Source organism: Ooceraea biroi, chromosome 12 (assembly GCF_003672135.1).
Source record: "Ooceraea biroi isolate clonal line C1 chromosome 12, Obir_v5.4, whole genome shotgun sequence".
Classification (NCBI taxonomy): Eukaryota; Metazoa; Arthropoda; class Insecta; order Hymenoptera; family Formicidae; genus Ooceraea; species Ooceraea biroi.
In genome coordinates, this window is record NC_039517.1 from 170,459 (window position 1) to 189,755 (window position 19,297).

The 19,297-nt window shown below is 41.6% G+C and overlaps 2 protein-coding genes and 1 long non-coding RNA gene across 8 annotated transcripts; 2 read left to right on the plus strand and 1 right to left on the minus strand.

Moving 5' to 3' along the window:
• Positions 1–1,817: 1,817 nt before the first annotated feature.
• Positions 1,818–10,849, minus strand: LOC105286119 (ras GTPase-activating protein 3). Of its 5 annotated transcripts, none has more exons than XM_011350792.3 (15): positions 9,482–10,849; positions 7,753–7,873; positions 7,396–7,665; positions 7,038–7,194; positions 6,766–6,953; positions 6,315–6,650; positions 6,022–6,223; positions 5,521–5,739; positions 5,313–5,437; positions 5,070–5,204; positions 4,766–4,807; positions 4,531–4,637; positions 4,196–4,448; positions 3,647–3,988; positions 1,818–3,524 (listed from the first exon to the last, which is right to left on the minus strand). In XM_011350792.3, exons 1-15 carry the CDS (start codon positions 9,534–9,536, stop codon positions 2,954–2,956), a joined length of 3,123 nt encoding a protein of 1,040 aa, XP_011349094.1. In that variant the 5' UTR covers positions 9,537–10,849; the 3' UTR covers positions 1,818–2,953. The 5 variants fall into 5 exon arrangements, with proteins under 5 accessions (XP_011349094.1, XP_011349095.1, XP_011349098.1 ...); XM_011350793.3 differs by having other exon boundaries at positions 4,196–4,439; positions 9,482–10,848; XM_011350796.3 differs by lacking the exon at positions 9,482–10,849 and adding an exon at positions 9,032–9,443.
• Positions 4,319–5,262, plus strand: LOC105286118. The gene is made up of 2 exons (XR_895182.2): positions 4,319–4,415; positions 5,081–5,262. It is a non-coding gene; the product is annotated as an uncharacterized LOC105286118 (long non-coding RNA).
• Positions 10,850–17,332: 6,483 nt separating the features above from the next.
• LOC105286123 (O-glucosyltransferase rumi homolog) lies at positions 17,333–19,234 on the plus strand. 2 transcript variants are annotated; one of them, XM_011350806.3, is made up of 6 exons: positions 17,335–17,543; positions 17,701–17,869; positions 17,985–18,186; positions 18,305–18,583; positions 18,681–18,913; positions 19,009–19,234. In XM_011350806.3, exons 1-6 carry the CDS (start codon positions 17,405–17,407, stop codon positions 19,202–19,204), a joined length of 1,218 nt encoding a protein of 405 aa, XP_011349108.1. In that variant the 5' UTR covers positions 17,335–17,404; the 3' UTR covers positions 19,205–19,234. The 2 variants fall into 2 exon arrangements, with proteins under 2 accessions (XP_011349109.1, XP_011349108.1); XM_011350807.3 differs by lacking the exon at positions 19,009–19,234 and having other exon boundaries at positions 17,333–17,543; positions 18,670–18,898.
• The last annotated feature ends 63 nt before the right edge of the window (positions 19,235–19,297 follow it).

The following is a 19,297-nucleotide window of genomic DNA, read 5'->3' on the forward strand; positions in this document are numbered from 1 at the left end:
GAAGGAAGAACCGACGTGTTACATGCTGAATCAACATCGTGTTTAGGTTTACACGTTACATTGTTCGTCGACTTGCGCATGTCTAACGCTCTTACCTAATAATTTATACAACATTAGTCCCTCTATTACTCTTCTGCCTTGGATAGCAAGATAATTCTATACACACAAAAAGGCCTTGCATGGATATGTTAAGTTCTTCAACTAAGTTTAATACGCTAAATCGCTCGCGATGTCACATTGCTATCTCGTTAACAATTTGATTTGTCTACGGATTCGCTAAACTTTATCTCTTAGACCTTACGTAGCCTAACAAATAGATAAAAATGTTTTCCGTCAAGATCTCTATTCTCTCTACATACATGGGAAAAAGTACTTTGTACACTGTACACCTAATGCTCGCGTAAACATTGTATATAATCGTAACTGCGTGTAATAATTAATGAACTGCGTAACAATAACTGTACACGTTTTTCTCTCTCTCTCTCTCTCTCTTAACAATTGGCTTCCTTATTACTTTACTTGTTATTGTGTCAGTTCTCTATTAGAATGGAGGGATTGTAATCGTAATATTAGTATGGCTTGCATGGTCGTTCGAACATACGAGTTCGCGTCTCAAAACATGTTTTTGCAATTGTTTTCAGAACTTCGTGTTTCGCATACGAGTATAATAGAAAAATAACGTTTTCAGTTGAGGCCAAACAAACCAACGTCTCTACACATTAATTTAATTGTTTTCTTATTTTATTAGAGTATGAAAAACGCGTTTATACACTTACTCTTTCTCTTTGAAAATTTCACTTAAACAATTATAAATCATTCCAACAGAAATAGAAAAGATTTCAACACGTTTTAAAATTACTCTGAAAACATTACAAGAAACTAAAGTTTTCTACAGATATGTATACACTTGTGTGTGTGTGTGTGTGTGCGTTATCTTTACATTAATTTATTGCTTCGCGCAGATAATTATTTATACTCATAATAGAACTACGATTCTCAAATTAGTAAAAAAATTCGTTATATCTAACAATATGTACATTGAAGTTAAATCTCTTTTGAAAGCAAAAGTGCAAAAACGTGATAATTATTCGCCATAATCGCTATCTAAAGCTTTCCAATTAATAGATAACAGATGGAGAGTAATATAGTCCTTAAAATAAATGCCAAATGTGCCTTAATCAAGATGTAAGGACTATACATTAATTGAATGATGATACATTGTGTAGAAAATTTGTGGCTTAAAGTTATTATGAATGCTGATTACAGGAGAAATCGATCGAATATTTCATTCAACATATAAATCAATTGCGTAACAATGCAATAATGGGATACATGAACAATCTGAAAGCAAAACATCATGAAAATAACATGCAGCAACAGCTTAAAATTGTTAGATCTTTTTACTGCACAACGTTTCTTTTTCATTCGCGTTCTAAGCAGATCTGATATTTCTAATAAAGTTTCTCATAAAGTTTACGTATACAAGAGAGAGTAGTATGTCTATATATATATATATATATATATATATATATATATATATATATATATATATAAAGCGGTTAGTAAAATATATGAAAGTCGATAATAAAATATATATCTTTAAATCGAATGTGAATTCAAATAGTTTTCATTAACAAAAGAGAAACAGCTTATAACGATAAATGCATTAAAAAACGTTTACTTGTATTTAGGTATGTAAAGAATAAGTTTGATAATTTCAATGTTTATAATATTGGACGTTACTTGGAGATTTTTTCACGCATATACCTCGATAGAATTTTCTTTTGCGTAATATTATTGCTAAAATTTAATTATTATTTTATATATATATGTATATATGCAGTAAAGTCCGAAAGTTTCCGGCTCGAAAATGTTAGAACAAGAATGGACAGGTCTAACTCTTGTTGCAGCTAGTGTTGCAGATCGAAAGTTAATTAACCGTTCTAAAAAATGTATTAAAATATATTATATTGAAAAATAAAAATTATTATGTTTCATTTTATTACCTCTTTAATACTCGTGGACCGAAAACTTTTGGACCTTACTATGTGCGCGCGCGCGTGTGTGTGTGTGTGTGTGTGTGTGTGTGTGTGTGTGTGTGTGTATACACATATATTCTTTCGTCATATTGTAATATCAAATCTATCCAACGTTAAGAGGCATTTTTGTAGTTTTGTCTTTTATGCATGTCTGTATTACATACGTTCCATAAATATCGCGACTACCGTTATGTAATCAATTGTGTGTATATATATAACTAATGCAGAAAGAATTGCGCTAAAAATTGATGGAATTGTGTATTACTCAAAGGTAACAATAATTATATTCAATTACGCTAATTTTTTTTCTACGAGATTTATGATAAGAGAATTGCGTTATTACGTAAGGTTACGAGTAAACCTAACATTGAGTTTACATCAGCGAAAGAACTCAACTTTCCGAGAGTTGTGAGATTACAAATTTGTGCAGTTAATAACACAGCCGGTGTCATGTTTATGCACATACGCATCTCCGACGTATCAAAATGAGGTGAGAGAAATAAATAAATAATAAATACTAGAGATTTCTGCGGTGACCAGATGTTACGTTCTGCACAGCATGGTAACAAGAACCAAAGGGTAAAGTTAAATTACACTCTTACTTCCGCGCAACATCCGAGAGGGTGAATCGTAAGCACCTTATTGTTCAAAATGCAGATATACATAACAGAGAGAAGACTGCCTCCAGCAGCAGAGTCATTAATCTATACAACGAGAAATAGTTGTACGCGAAAAATAGAGATTAAAAAAGGTTTCTTGTTTTAGCAAACAAGCGAGTGCTTCTCTGTACCGTGTGCGTTTCCTATCCTTTCTTCTTTTGCGTAAAAAGACGTCCAATGTAAACCTGTCGCGCATTTTGTCTTTTAAAAACTTATAGGAACGTGTGTATGTTTTACTTGTACATGACAGATAAACTAATGATTGCCACGCTCACTCATCGAGTTACAAGACACGTCAGGGACATCGTCCGGTTTTAGTCGTCTGGTCAACGTGCCACAGTCGTCCAACACCCTGGTGTTGTCGTAATTGCCCAATTTCCGCGACAACGTGCTCGACAGGTTAATACTATCCGCTGTCAGTAGTCCGGCGCTGTGATCGAACCTTTTCTGATTCTGCGCGTTCTCGTTGGCATTCCTCTCCGACTTGTCAGATCTTAACGTATTGTTTAAACTATGATCGAATTTTCTGAGATCGTTCTGGATACTCTTGAGGGTATCGCTGTTGCTCTCGTATCCCGGCGACAGTAAGTTGCCCTCGTTCTCATACCTACGGTTAACGGAGTCGGGATCGCGACACCTTCTGAACGTCGTGTCATCGTATCGTTGACTCTCGATAATCTTTCGCGAGAGGCCCGTGTCGTAATGTTCCGTCTCGATGCAACGTTGATTTAGACCGTCCAACTCGAACGTCCGCTTCGTCAACTGATTATCAAATCCAGCTCTACTAGCTAAATGGAGGTAGTTGTCATCACCAATGGGAGCTTGTCTGTAATAATACAGTATTGCAGATATTAATTTAAACAGACACTTACGCAAAAGTGACAAGAAATTGAGAAAATCTCTTTGCGAGAACAATTGAATGGCAAAAGAAAAAAGTATTGTACATACTTGCTGCCGTATTTGGTGTCACGTGCCAGTCTTCTAAAGTAGGCTCTATGTTCGTGCTGTAACATATACGCGGCGTCCCTTAACGTGGTTAAAGTCTTGAAGCAAGAAGGTACGTCCTCTATCGGCGACCCACCGTCCGGTATAACGCACATATCACTAGCACCATAGACCGCCTGACATTCGCACGCGTTCATCAGCGTCTCGAGGCGCGGCATGTTCGTGAAGATCAACGAGTGTATCCGTTGCAGATCACGATCCGGATCCAATACCATTCGCAGCCCGGCCTCTACGCCCGGCGACACTTGGCTGCATCCCGGCGCGACTTCAGCGACTGCTCGGCAACTATATATTACACGGAGAGATACAAATAGATTAACACCAATGACAACATTTCATGAAAAGGAGAGATCAATGAGAAATCAAATGATTATCGTTGTCTTCGATCAGTACGTGCATTGATTATCTCATTGACCACTGGAATGATTCCATTTTCTCTCTATTCTTCTTCCAAATGCGTTTGGCGCGACATTTCTCTTTCAAGTTACTCACCAGAGCCAGTGGCCGTTGATGTACGCACTCGGGTGATACTTTTCTAAGCGGTTGCTGTTCGTCTGGCATATCTTCGTGAGAATGTCGATCCACTCCTTCTCCTCCACGCAATTGCCCGCTTGGACGTACAGTGCCCGTTGAGGTTGAATAATTTGAAACATATTTTTCATCTTGAAGGAGTCCTCGTGAAGTCTCTCCACTGCTAAAATCTCCTCCAACGGTATTTTACACAAGGGTTCTTTACCTGTAGAAACTGCTTCATAAATTTCTCTCTCTCTCTCTTTCCTATCTCTCCGAAGAATGCTTAACATGTCATGTCACAAAGCAATATTTACCTTTCGTCTTGGAATACGTTAAATCTTGTGTAGTAAGTCTAAAGTATCGCTGCTTAAAATTCTTACGACCGAACCGTTTTCTTCCTTGTGCCCGTTTGATCATTATCCTATAAGAGAAATAATCGCTAATTAGGAACATTAGAGTTTTCGCAGAAAAACATTTTCGTTGACCCTCTTGTGACTGTAGCATTTCTAACTGAGATATATACATTTGTACACACATGACAGTACCAACCTCTTATCACAATCAGTAGTATGCGTAAAGAAAAAGTACGTTCTATATTAGAAAAACACGAAATTTTCAATAATTTAGTTATGTGAAAAATTTCAATATCGTTTTTTTTTTTAAATAAATACAAGATTTATGATATTTTGGAGGAACCTTTTAGAAAAAAACTAAATTATATTAAAAAAACTCATAAACATCATGTATGAATATAATAAGAGAAATGAGGTACATATATGTGTGCGTATGTGGTACGTGCGTGCATACGCGTATGTGTATACATAAGTAAAAATCTGTTTGTTCATGAACGCACCCTTCTTTCAGAACCACTGGCTGCTCCTGCGGCATCGTTGGATGCTGCTTTGCGGCACCACTACTATTGCTACTGGTCGATATTAATTCTAGAAATTGCTTCACTGCTTGGATATGTCTTTCTGTGTAGAATTCTCTGTAACAGGCGAATTACATTGCATTAAGATAAAGAAAAATAATCTACGAGACTGTAATCCATGTCTGATTGATTTTACGTCTAATTTATTATAATTTGAAATCTTACCTGTACACGCATTCCATATATTCTTCCTTGCAGACGCTGCCTGCGCCGCCTCTGCAAGACACCAGATTTCCAAGACTCTGAATCGTCTTAGATATTAACGTTAGCGTCCTATTAGTCTGCGAATCCTGCATGACGGAAAGCAAGAGTCAATTTATAAATTAAAAATTGGACTAATAACACGCTCGTGCATCGTCTCCTCGCTACTTACGATTTGTTCGGTTGTGATATCAAATAATCTTGGACCCAATATCGCGGGAGCGAAAAACCGTAGAAAAATAAACCCGCTGATCACCGAGTACCTCACTTCTTTATTTTTCGGGAAGTGCGTCGCGGCGAGTTCTCTCAGACACCAGAACATCTCGCACATTAGGGGCGGACATCTCACTCCCGACGTTGTTATAGCCGTGAATACTCTCTCGACGTATTCCTGGCGGAAGATATAAGCGTCAATTTCTCGTCGTCTCGGGAGCAACCAAAATAAATACAATCGGATGCTATTTTTGTGCGTTTGCGTTAATAAATTTTGCAACTAGTTGATCCTTCGGTTCGATGCGACTATATAAAGCATCGTTAATTAAAAGCGTTTAACAATTAATCATTCAAGCGAACAGACGTCCGTCGAAATAGTACAGGAAAATTTGTAAGTATTAAACGTGAGAGCGCCAATCGATCATTGATTGCATCCGATTGTACATTTACGATGAGATACCTTTAAATTTGCCAGATTTGTCTCGATCGTATTGCCGTCCTTCACCCGAGCCGGATCTATCTCGCACGGCTTCTTCTCGAGGAACACCTGTTCCATGGCGGGTCTGAGAGTGCTATGCAGGTAATGAAGACCCGCTAGTCGCATACCTTCGTCCATCATCTTGCTTACCAACGTGTTACCACGAAAGATCGTCGTCGGGTCACTAAAGAAAATTTCGATTCGTTCATTCACGATTATCATTACTGACATGATCTTGCGCGTTTTTCACGCGGTTGCGATCTGAATGGACTTACGTCAATTTCGAGATCTCGTGACTAGCAAGTGCTCGCATCACGGACACCAGCTGTCCATGGTGCACCAGTACTCGGACTAACGGTTGCGCAGCTTCCATCTTACTGGCCACGATCTCGCCCAATATGTAAACGGCCGACGACGTGATCGGCTGCACGTTGACGCTCTCCAGCAGCAGGCTTCGCAGCCGGTCGTACATCTCGGACGGAAAGACGTGATCAGCCGTGTAGTGTATCTTCAGGCGCAACGATCCCAGACCAGGTAGCGTTCCAGGTGGTGTCGAGTTGCTGGAGATCTTGCTAGGACGATGCTTCACCGCTCTGGGTTGTAGAAAATACCTGTGCACGAGAGAACGTTAGCGTTAGAACACGGATAACATTCATGATGGTTGCAAGGAGGATTGGAAAATTATGTAAATATCATAATATCAGATAAGGCAGAAGAGATACGTACCACGCGGTTGTTGTACTAGTCGGTTGTTTCTGCAGTCCCTTCAGGGTGACTCGAACCTCGCCGAGGAACACCGGCTGTTCACCCATACCAGCAGACGCGTGCCACAGACCGACAACCACCTCCCCGACTTCGGCCCCTTCGATGGAATAATGAGAGACATCCTTGTCCTTAGTTTCCGTTAGTTCAGGCTGCAATGCAAGAGGAATCAATTTTATCCATTACGTACGAAGATGTTGAGAAGATAATGGAAAGAATGATGGATCTTTCTTCACCTCGAATGTAAACGTTTCATTAAAATACGGGGACGCCGTCTTCTTTTTCGCTTTTGTGCGTTTCGATATCTGTTTGCCATTACTGTAGATGACCGTAACGGTCGCGAAGGGATCACAGCTACCGTTCTTAATGGTTAGTTCACTACACTCTATTACTCTGCAACACGTAAAGATGAACATCAGAATGGTTAGCCATCATCATCATCTAATAGTCTATTCGTACTTTCACTAATCCATACGCTAATCCTAATTTATCTAATATCTACATACACGTAAGGAAGCTAATTACATTGCTACATTCTGATCAAACATTGTAAGTCATTGATAACAAGACGAATGCTTTCATGATCTTGCTCACCTTACTGTAAGTTTAGGCTGAGCGTGTTCGACCTGAGGTTGCAGGGCGAGCTCCAAATGTGCCTTGCCTTGAACCTCAGAATCCGCGTCCACCGGTTTCAGGGGAAACCAATGCTCCTTATTGTGATACGTCGCCAAGTCTTCTCTCTTTATTGCCACCTTCCCCAAAATCTTGTCCTGCTTCAAGTGTCGGTCCCGGTCGTACACGTAAATACCGAGGTAACGAAACTTTCTGGGTACTTCAAACTGGAACTCTTCTCCGAAAAACGGGCTGTGAAAAACGCAAAGTTAAATTAACATTTGACGCAAGTCGCATCGCAAACTAAACGAAATTCTGCGATGTGACACGAAGACTCACTTGAGGGTCCTTTCCATAGTCGTCGTCCTGAATATCTCCTCCTGGTCCAGCGACAAAGCGCAATAGACGTCTCGTATACCTGGAGATCCATGACTCCGACTTTGGAGATTTTTTGCTTCACCTGTATGAGGAAAAAGATAACAATCATCACAATATGGAAAATTAATATTTCTGAGTTTCGTAACGTGACCATTTTTTAATTGCTTGAATAATGATTTCAGGATGAACCGAGATAAAAGAAAAGCTATACTATTAATTAATAATAATCATTGGACATCACTAAACGTTAAAACTTTGAAAATCTATTATGTCAAACAATTAGAGATTCTTTTAATTAACAGAAAACTAGCATCTCTTATTTCGCGTGATAAAAGTATCGATATAATTCAGAAGACATGAAGACTCGTGCCATTAGTATTCATTATATGTATCATCATTATATCACGTGTGTGTGTGTGTGTAATTATAAGAATTTGTAAATGTGTCTATGTCAATTATTAATTTCCAATAACGATGACGCAGAGAATATTACATCTCTTTAATCATCCCGTTCACATTCATTAGCAACTTCATTCATACTCGCCACTGTTCACACGTTTTCAGGTATCCTGATAAGATATAATCTCGATTTTGCGCCCTAAAATTGTCAAGTGTTGACACGTGAAAGTTTCTCACAGTTAATGACAGTACCATGTCAATGACCATCATTTACAAAGTAATAGAGATCGTTTCGCGCGATATAGCGCAGGAAGTGCTCGTATTAGGTACGACCGGAAAGATCGCTCGGTAACTTGGAGATTCCTACAGAAAAGAGGATTAACGAGCTCAAGGAGAGAAGAGAAGGAGAAAAGAAAGACACTTCTTTCAGCCGAGTATGACGAATCCGAATCCACCCAGAGGATTCACACGCGCGAGAGCGCGTGACGGGCGGTCGGATGGAGACGCGAGACCGCGCGTCTCATCCGCCGGAAAGCCACAGAATTTTCGGTAACATCCGTCATCATCGCGATCGCAAGCGATTTTCTCGCCGTGCTATCGTAGCACGCACAGGGTCGGATTCGTATCAAAAGTTCCTTTCTATTCATTTCTCTCACGATACTCTCCTCTAAACCGTCACTCTCTGACATGCGACTGTGCTGGCTCTACGCTCGCTACCGCGCTACTCCGTTTATCGCCTTGATTTTTTATTCATTTTGCCGCTGTGGGCCCGGGCCCACTCTGGCCCCTTACATTAATCCTACACTGCACACGCACACAGCGCATCAATCCATACACGCACATTACACTCGCGTAGCGTAGGACAACGACGCGTGGGAGTCGAGAATGTACGGCGTCGATCACTGGGAGCAATTTCGCAGGAAAAATCGGACGTCGTCGCTCCTCGCCGCGTTCTCATGCCCGGATGGGCGGCTCTCCCGTTTCCGAATCGTTTGTGGCGGAACCGTCGCGACCACGAACCGCGCGTCGTGGGTGTCGAATTTCGGTGACATCCCGGAACGTGGCACTGGTAAACCGAGCGCTCGCTGCTCGCTGCTCACTGCTCGCTGCTCACTGCTCGCCACCGTCGTGCTTCCCGGACGCGCGTTCTCGACTCGTTCGTAACCCGATCGTCGACGATCAGCATCGGCGGGGCGATCGTCATCGGCGGATCGTCGTCGGCGGATCGTCGTCGGCGACCCTCGTCGTAAGCAACCAAGCAAGCGTGCACACGCGCGCCGTATCTCCCTACCGATTTTAATCCTCAGCCTCTCCTCAACGCGGACTAGGCGCGTCTCCTCGGCCATGTTACCTCCATGACACTACTGAGTGACTACGCGGGACGGAACGCAGGCGGCTTCGTTCATTCTGTGAATGGGTCTCGCGGCAGGGCCGTAACGCGCGAATCAGCGCCCGCGCCCCTACCCTGCTTCGTGCGAGCCGCGCGTCCGCATCCTCCTCCTCCTCTTCCTATTCGCCGCGCCTCATCCCCACCCGTTATCACGCGATGTCTATTTCCTTCTTACGTCCGTCTCACTGAGCAGCGCGGCGCTTTGCTGCGGATTACGCGGAAAAAGACCGTACATAGAGGAGGTGGCGAAAGAAACGAGTCACCCATCGCGTTTACGTTTCTGACGTTTGTCTCCCCCGTTGCGTTGCGCGATGACGCTTAATTAATTAATGCGGGGATCCATTAATGTGTGATGAGTGTATCGTTTCACCGTACAGCAGCGGCAACTAATTGCTGAAATATTTTTAAATACAAATTGTCTCAGTAGATGTATATTATTTCGAAAGAAAATTGATCATTTTTGCTCGTTATTAATATATTTATAAATGCTTGGAATACCTATATTGAATGTGCGAGAAACTCTTTACTTTTTCAGTAAAATTTTATGTTTATCGAGAAATATCCTACTTATCTATTTTTCACCAAGAAAAACTAAAAGTTATGCGGCATGTTACTCGCCATGAATATTTTTACTTATTATCAGAATATATTGTACGCAAGAGACGGTGTTTTCTCAGATATATGTTTCTCATCAAATAAAATTGACAATTCCTTACTGTAGATGTAGTATGATGATTAACGATCAAACCGAAAAGTCACTTCCCGATTATCGGATAATACTGATGAATTGATTCTTTCCCCCACGCGTTGACCATAAAATTGGTCAATGAATCCGCTTGTCAATAAGCTCGTGCGTATCGATAAGAGCACGCGATATATTTCGGTCGTGGCGCGAATTTTTAAGAGTTCACGGCAGGTGATAACGTATGTTTTAAAGTATCGTAAAATGATGTAAGATCATTATTACGTCCATAATTTCATTATAATATAATACATGATGCAAATGGGTGTATTTGTGCAAAGATTTGCATCTTGTATTTGCATCAAATAATATTATTATTTGAATAATATTGAAATTATATTGAAATTTATTCGAGATCGAACGATAGTGACTTTACGTCACATTCGGTCCTTCTACACATAATGTAGAACTTCCCGGCCATCCGCCGTAAAGCGTTAACGTAAAGTCTTATGATAAAAGCTTTCAGTTTTCGTTTCGATCTCTCAATCCTTTGACCTGATCTATTTTAATCCGTCGATCTCACTTTTATTCTCACGCGTGGAAACATCTCAATGCCTACACTGAGGAAAGATGAAGAAAAAATAAAAACACCATATCCTACTTTTTCAATTCGAATTTTTAATTAGAATTTTTTAATCCAATTTTCTTCATATAAAATACATTACGAAATATAGAATATATTCTCGTAAGATACATTTAAAACTGCAGAATTTAAAGCTCAATTTTCAATGGTGATTCCGCATTTTATCCATACTCCCATATATCTATCTCTCCCCTCCCTTTCTCCCTCCGTCGCGTTGTACCATCCCACACTGCTCGTCCTACTGCTCGCCGAATGAATTGTACACGCATGATCGAGAAATATATGCTTATGCGTGACACACTCATCCCGAGTTCGATTCGATCCGACGTCCATTCATTTCCGCGCGCGACGGATGGCTCGCCGACGGATCACTCGCCGCCGCGTGCCTGTGGCATGATGACCGCTCGCTACAGGGTTGACATGTACCGGGTGTCTCCGACATAAAAGCGTGCGCGTCGTACTCTTCTCTTCGGTGTGTAGCCCACACATGTACGCGCATGGGGATTAACCAACGTTCCCGCGATCCCTTCTCTCTCTTCCTTTTTCTTTCTCTTTGTTTCTCCAATGCGTATGTTCTCTCTTTAGTGAGTTGAGTCCGTCTCTGTCGGTCCGTGGCACGGAGTTGGAGTTGGGCCGCGAGAGCGTGTACGTGCGTGCATGCGTGTGAACCATTGTATTGGTTAACTACACACATGTGTATGAGTGGCGAGCCACTTCCTGATGGCGCAATGGTCCGCTTCCTCTCCCTCTTCGCTTCTCCGTCGCTTTTCGCGCGCGACTCCACATCGCCTTCTTTCCCTTTTTTCTTTATTTCTCTTTCAAATCGTCGTCTTTAATTTTCCCTCTTCTCTTTTCGTTGATTCCTTACTAATGTAACATTGTCATAGATTTTTACGTAGAATTCGAAATCTCCTCAACGTAATGGATGAAATTGCTGATTCGGGATTCCAAGTCGAAGATTGCGAGCAGTTTCGTAGGGATCCGTTTGGATCCGAAGGCGCCTTTGGAAAAATGACATACCGAGAGTTTGGGTGTCTTCTTCTCGTTGCATCCATCTATTATACATCTACGTAAAAGAAAAAAGGACGACAGAATCTCTCCTAGCGGGTATAAATAGCTCGCGGATCGATCAATCATCGGAATAGAAAAAACGGGAGGACTTTAGCTCGCAAGAATTTCAGTTGACTTTCCCCTTAGTCGCTTCGGTGCGAACAAGTACAAGGTTACGCGCGTTACTTTTTGCAATCGACGTCGCGCGCGTACTGAAAGCTACGCTGATCCAAAGCGAGGATATGCAGGAGAATATTATCTGTAGTAACCTAATGGCAAAAATGAAGAATAGAGCAAAAACGAAAGTTTCTTTTCTTTGGCGTCGCGACCACTCGTGCATTACATGATAAAAGAGTTACACGTATACACATGAGAATATTTGGAAAGCGCATTATTTGTTCCGTACTTGAAAAATTTTGGGTATTCGCGTGACAAAGATTCCCGCAATTAGTTTAGCCTTTATTCTTGATCTTCTGGCTTTCAACACTATACGTTGTAGGCTCTTCTTGTTTTTTCGTAGCATTGCATGTACAGTATCGTGTCATCACTTTATCTTTATTTGCGTCTTATTGCTTAATCGAGTTCTTCATTCATGATTAAGTATCGCTGTAGTTTCATATACTGTTATCGTTTCTGTTACTATTTCGCCTTCTCTGCGTATCCTTATTATACAATATATTCGATTGATATTTATGTCGCTTTCAATTTCTTACATTTACGTTTCCTTAATATAGACGTTGATATTATTATTAATTAATAAGAAGAATTAAAGAAATTTATTAAGAAATAAAAAAAATTTTTTTCTGCGAAGCAGCACTTTGGTGTAGCTGCCCCGCTTCGTGCCGGTTGGTGTCTTTGTGAGACTTTCATGGGGACTTTCCCACGTGGGTACACGTGGTGCAAACAACGGAATACGACGTGGCGCGTAATTAAGTAGGAAATCCACGTGTTTTAATGAAAAGGCAAACGAGCTTTCGCCCGTTTCTCGTACGTATGTGTCTATCCACTACCGTATATTCCCACACGATATACTCCTTGCACAAACGAACTCGAATTACGCAATTTAACTTCGCTCTCCACACAATTCGCTGATATAATAAAAATAACGTATAATAATAATAAATTACTAAAATACAAATAAGAAATTACAGGAAAAATGATAATAATGAAAAAGAAATGAAAAAATGTGATTTAATTCATATTATTTTTGACGATCATTTCTGACAATTATTCCTGATCTAATCTTTCGATCTTTCTAATAGATCGATCGTTGTGCAAGCTATTAGATTGTCCGCGTTTCGTGGAATGCTTTTACGCTGTACAACAGGCGCAAGTGGCTTCTCGGTTTCGTGAATCCCCAGCATTATGCTTATCACCGGAAACGGGCTTCTCGGGTAAATCCTTCGGGCATTATTATCTTCCTTACATGCGTCACTTATGTTCGAACGATAACGCAACGTCCTTCGCATAATACTTCCGTCCTAACAACGGGATATTATGCACGGTCACTGCGTACGAGGAGAGTTAACTAGCTCGACAAGCGGATTGACAGTCACGTTATGTTTGCTATGAAAATGCTTGAGGAAAACGTGCAATCAAAGGAGGAACCCCCCCAGTTGGACCCTTTTCCAAAACAGAATCAAGAAATCAAGTGCTCGTTACAGTACTAATTCTATCACCGCCTAACATAGAGCACAAGAATCAATCACATGCGGTGGCAGGAAAGAAAGAAAAATTGGGGAGAGGCAGTAAAGATAGATCGCATAACAGATGGCAGCGAAGAGCGATTTACGTGGACTCGCTCTTTTTTGATCGATCCGCCTTTTGACGAAGAGGTAACGTTACGAAGAAGAGGAAAGAGAGAGCAAGAGAGAGAGAGAGAGAGGAAGTCGCGCAAGAACTGCTAGTGGTAATCGCGCGACTAATCGTAAATGCGACGACTGAACGAAGTGGAGCATTATCAAGCGGTGGCGAATCGAAGACTGAGACTCGCACTCGCCGTGACTCGCTGCTCGCTACAAGTCATAGGGCGGTGGACGGACGGAGGGGGAAGGGAGGCAGGCGCGTGAATGGGGAACGGGTGGAGCGGCTAGGCGGAAAAAAATATGAATGAAGCGCGTTGTAGTGACAGTCGCGCGTACGCGGGGTTTACGTTCGGCGCGCATGCGTCCTCCGCGGGCTCGTAAATGCATGTAGCACGTGCAACGTGTTTCGTGCCATTCAGCCTGAACGACGTAAAACCGTGTAAGGGAACGGCCGGGCGAACGGATGGGCGGACGCGCAAACGGCGAGGATGCGGAATCGAGGCACCGCGCACGATCGATCAATTGATCGAGCCTGCGTCGTGGCACTTAAAAATGCTCACGATTGACGTAACGCGTTTCTCTTCCTTCCCGCGAAACACTCTGTTCCGTTCTTTCGCGGAGCAAGCGAACCCGATGACTTCTCGCGAAATATTTTTTCTCTTCACTGAAGAGATTGGAATTGATCTGATGTAAGCCTTTTTGATTCTGAAGAAGTGAATGCGACAATTCATATGTCATGTCACACGCAGCATCGGTCATTCAATCGAAAGTACAGTTGGAACATTCGGCTTTTGAATTTGATCACGGTCGAGATGGCAAATCGCACAGCGTGTACGTGTACCTTGCACGTAAAATCGATGAAAGATCGCGCGCGCGTGAGTATCGAGTACACGCTTCTTCGCGCTCGTTACGTACTATCGTACATCATTAGACCTTCGCGAACGTGCGAACGTCACGGAAATTGAGCGCGACCGATGCAGTCTCACGATTAAGGCGACTCGTTACCTCCTGATTGTCGCTCGCGATGCGCGTCTTGTGCCGACGCGAAAGCATGGCGATCACGGCGCCGTTATAATAACTGCATCGTGTAAACGAGGCGGACGCAATGAATAAATTTTCCGTGAGCGTGTGAATTACGTCACATGCCGCGTGAATGCAAGACAATATATGGTGAAATTCGAAATTTTGTTGCTAAAAAATTGGAAAAGTCATGATCAAAGATTTTATGATTTCTATTAATAATATTATTAATAGATGAAAATTGAACAAGTCCGCTGATTTTTGTGTGTAATGCGAATGCAACTGAAACCCTCGCTTTTTTCCTTCTCGCTTCTTCGTTTCTGTCGGCTTCCCTGACTTCGTTGTTGCATCTAACAGGCGTTCCGGATGTGCCCATTCGTCGCGCGTCGTTTTTGACCATCCAGCTCCAGCGATCCATTCTCGCGACCGACCGGAAGCTATTCTGTCGATACGAGCCAATTTTTTCGCTTACCTGTCCACAAATTCACACTGACCCGAAAACGGAAGCGATATCACATACGCCCGTGCGCGACACGTGCTAATGTTCATAATTCACATGTAGTACACAGAAATCTTTCTCCATGCTTTCAAACATTGAGAAATAGGTTAAGCGAAATAGGGAAAGAAGAAATAATTCTGGAAAAAAATAGATTGTAAAGAAAATTATTATTCTATAAACTGAGACTCTATTTTGTTCCCTTTTTTTGTTTCAAAAAGAGCAACTATTGAATTTACATTCATCGTACTTGTATTTAAGATATATGTCAATCGTTCATCCACGTAGAAATGCCGGAAAAGTGAATATAAATAAATTTAGTTTCTGCAATCTGAAATAAATACTCGTCGCGGACGAAAGAGCAACACGTAGGAAGCGGTGACGAACTTTCCAAGCGAGTAACCGCTCGCAGGGGAGGAAGCCCGTTCATACGTCCGGAGAGGCTTTCACGAAACCCCATTCAACGAACAAGGGAACGAGTGGAGAAAGAGTCGCAACCCATAATTCGATTATAATTAACTTCCGCCGATATCCCATTACGTAACTTAATTATGTCCCCGCATCCGTGCGCTTCCCTTCCGGTGTGCCTTACGCGCTCGTCGCAAATCTCTCTTGGTTAAACAAATAAATGACGTATCGAAAATCGACGTGCTCGTTGGATAGAGCAGCGCGGGATGATTCTCTCACCTTGATCGCGCCTAAGTTGATGCAACGAAGAAAGAGATCGGTCGTCGGACGCGCGTACTCGCGCAATTGCGCGACGACGGGGCCCGGGGGGAGAGAACAATTGCACGAGAGCGGTTTCCGGATTGGGGGAAGCGTTCTCACGCGCGTGCACGCTGTAGGCACGTATAATTGATCGCTTTTCGCGGAAAAGCGAGTCCCCCGATATCTCCCAACAGCGCGAACGATAACGAGGGAGAAAAATCAAGTAAAATGGAGAAACTCCGTGAGAAATGGCTTCGCGAACGAGCGGTGCTTGCCACAGAAACTGAGGCGGGGGACGAAGCGATAATTGCGCACGGTGTACGCGGACCGCGTGAATATCTTGGGATTGCGCAAGTGGGACGATCCTCTCTCGGGCCCATTGTTTCTCTCCCTGCCTTTTGTAAAAGGCCGGGGTTTACCGTCGTTATTATCTGCGACTGTCGCATCGGTGCGGCCGCTGTATACCGCGATTTTGTACCTACTCGAGAGATCGGTCTTGTGATAGTTAAAATTCTTTGACTACCTTGCGATGGTAGATATCTTATTCATATTTTATGTATACGTTTTGTATATTCCATTTTAGTCTTTTTATTTTTACATTTTTTTACTTTTTAATTTAATTTTTCTATTGCATTTTATTATATTTATATTATAACAGAAAGGAAATAGAAACGCATCATGAGCGAGATCACTCGATCGACAAATTTCAATTGCGTGGCCGTTTTCTCCCCATGCTCATTGTAAACAAGAAATGATCGCACTCGAAGAAAGAGCGGAAGAAAAGACGAGGATCCTATCGTTCGTGGCACGGTTTCCCGTTCTCAGCACAATATCGATTGTCTCGCGCCAGAGCGGAGGTGCGATCGTAAACAATCTCGCATGATTATTTTCGAAAACGAGTCTGTGCGAATGCGGACCCACTAACCTTGATGTAAGGTCGCGCCGTTAGAACAGTGCGACTCCTCTCGTTAATTAACGACACCGGCACCCGACGTGCTACTTTCGCCCTTCGCAGGCTTCGGGTGCACGCCAAGTCGAGTTCCTTCTTTCTTCTCTTTCACGTTTCCTCTTCAAATTAGAACGCAAGATTAGATTTCCGCTTGCTCTCCTTCAGACTGAGAAATAACGGTTCGCTTAACACGCACCATTACGATTTTGTTCGAAACACGAAATGCACGCGTTTGAAATAATGCTTTCTGCATACGCCACTGAACACGAGTCACGCGATTGAATGTCGTTTGAAAATATCGTGCTAGAGGAAGTACGAGTGCCGCCATCTATAATGATTTGTTACCAACCGATACAATTCGAATTTGAGAAGTTGTTGCTCTTTGTACACAGATGTCATTAATTAAACTCAACCACCTCGCCATCTTCGTGTTTATGATTTTGATAACTGCATAAATTGTTCGCACAAAATATGTTGACATTAGTTTACGTTATTTTTGGGATAGTTCTTGCTATTGGCCGGTGCGAGGAACAATTTTGTTCGGCAGATAGCGTGGAATCATGTGAAAAAGATGACGTTGATGATCAGAGATCATCGGTTTATTCGAAAGGTATTGTTCATAACCTGCAATACACGAGCCGGAGAACAAATAGCAAATTAATTCTCGTGTTGCTTGTTTATTGTATAGTATTGTTTTTCCCTCATATTATTTATCCTCAGTATATTAGAATAATTTTTATAATGTATTATTTTTACTTTATCATTAGCTACAAATGAAAGATATCAAAAGTATTTCGCAGCAATTGAAGAAGCAGAAAGGAACTATAAAGAATGTAACACAAGATTTAAATGCTTTAGAGATGTCATTATTCGAGATTTGAAGCCTTTCAAAAAGGAAGGCATAAGCAAAGGAATGATAGATGATGTTAAAAATAGGTACGTTTAACATAAATTAATGTAACAGTTTAGTGGATTCCATCTTTTATTTTAATTAAATTGTATATATTGTATGTATATATTATACACATAGTAAATTTTACTGCAATTGCAGAGGCACACATTATCAAGTAATCGAAGGCAAATTATACAGAGAAAAAGACTGCATGTTTCCTGCTAGATGCGCCGGTATTGAGCATTTTCTGCTAAAAGTGATTGGCAATCTGTCGGATATGGATTTAGTGATAAATACCAGAGACTATCCTCATTCTAGTGAATATTTTGGAAATGCCATGCCCCTGTTCTCATTTAGCAAGGTAAGGATTGATTCTACCGTTCATTTATGTAGCGCTTTTGTTACAAATGAAAATTTATGTCATCGAGTTATGTCTGTGATGTAACAAAAGTTGAGCAGCTTGCCAAATGTATTTATAGACACCGCAATATCATGATATTATGTATCCAGCATGGACATTTTGGGAAGGTGGTCCAGCTATCTCGTTGTATCCCCGTGGTTTGGGCAGGTGGGATCAGCATCGTAAATCTTTGAATACCGCGAGCTCTGCAACACCTTGGGAAAAGAAAGAGAACAAAGGGTTCTTCCGAGGATCGAGAACGAGCTCTGAACGCGACAATTTAATCTTGTTGAGTCGCGATAAGCCTTACTTAGTAGATGCTCAGTATACTAAGAATCAAGGCTGGAAGTCTGACGAGGTAATACAGAGTTTTTGCTAGTTATAAAATCAAGTTAGAAAAGAAGGAGTAACGAAAAATATAAAAGTACGTTATTGCAAGTTAAGTTTGATTGTAGGATACTTTGTACGCACCGCCAGCAGCGGAAGTACCTTTGGAATCGCACTGTACATACAAGTACTTGTTTAACTTCCGAGGTGTGGCGGCCTCGTTTCGGCACAAACACCTGTTCCTCTGTCGCTCATTGGTCCTCCATGTCGGCGACGAGTGGACCGAGTTTTACTATGACGCGATGAAACCGTGGATCCACTATATACCTGTTTCTAAAGACGCAAATAAAAAGGAGTTGCAGTAAGAGATCTACAATATATAATTGTCATACTCTTGTTCCTTGGTTCTTGTTTTACTGTTGACTAAATCCTACTTTCTTCCTCAATTCTTTCTAGGGAATTGATCGAATTTGTGAGAGATAACGACGATCTATCGAGGAAGATCGCGCACCGCGGAAGGGATTTTATATGGAACAACTTACGAATGTCAGATGTTAGATATTTTTGGAAACGGCTCCTGAAGAGTTACGGTAAACTTTTGACATATAAACCAGTATTAGAAAAGAATCTCATGAAAATTGAAAAGAGATAATAAATGTAATATACCATTATTTTATAATTATTTCTACTTAATAATTCATTCATTCATTCATACGTGGTTCCACAGCCCTTTATGGGCCTTGAC

Bases quoted from the DNA above. Each gene is read 5' to 3' on its own strand.
- LOC105286123 (XM_011350806.3), top strand. From the start codon at position 17,405: ATGTTGACATTAGTTTACGTTATTTTTGGGATAGTTCTTGCTATTGGC. The intron at 17,544-17,700 runs GTATTGTTCATA...CTTTATCATTAG, and splicing joins ATCATCGGTTTATTCGAAAG to CTACAAATGAAAGATATCAA. The intron at 18,914-19,008 runs GTAAGAGATCTA...AATTCTTTCTAG, and splicing joins GCAAATAAAAAGGAGTTGCA to GGAATTGATCGAATTTGTGA.
- LOC105286119 (XM_011350792.3), bottom strand. From the start codon at position 9,536: ATGGCCGAGGAGACGCGCCTAGTCCGCGTTGAGGAGAGGCTGAGGATT. The intron at 4,808-5,069 runs GTGCGTTCATGA...TTTCTAATATAG, and splicing joins CCAGTGGTTCTGAAAGAAGG to AACGTACTTTTTCTTTACGC. The intron at 3,989-4,195 runs GTGAGTAACTTG...TGTAATATATAG, and splicing joins ATCAACGGCCACTGGCTCTG to TTGCCGAGCAGTCGCTGAAG.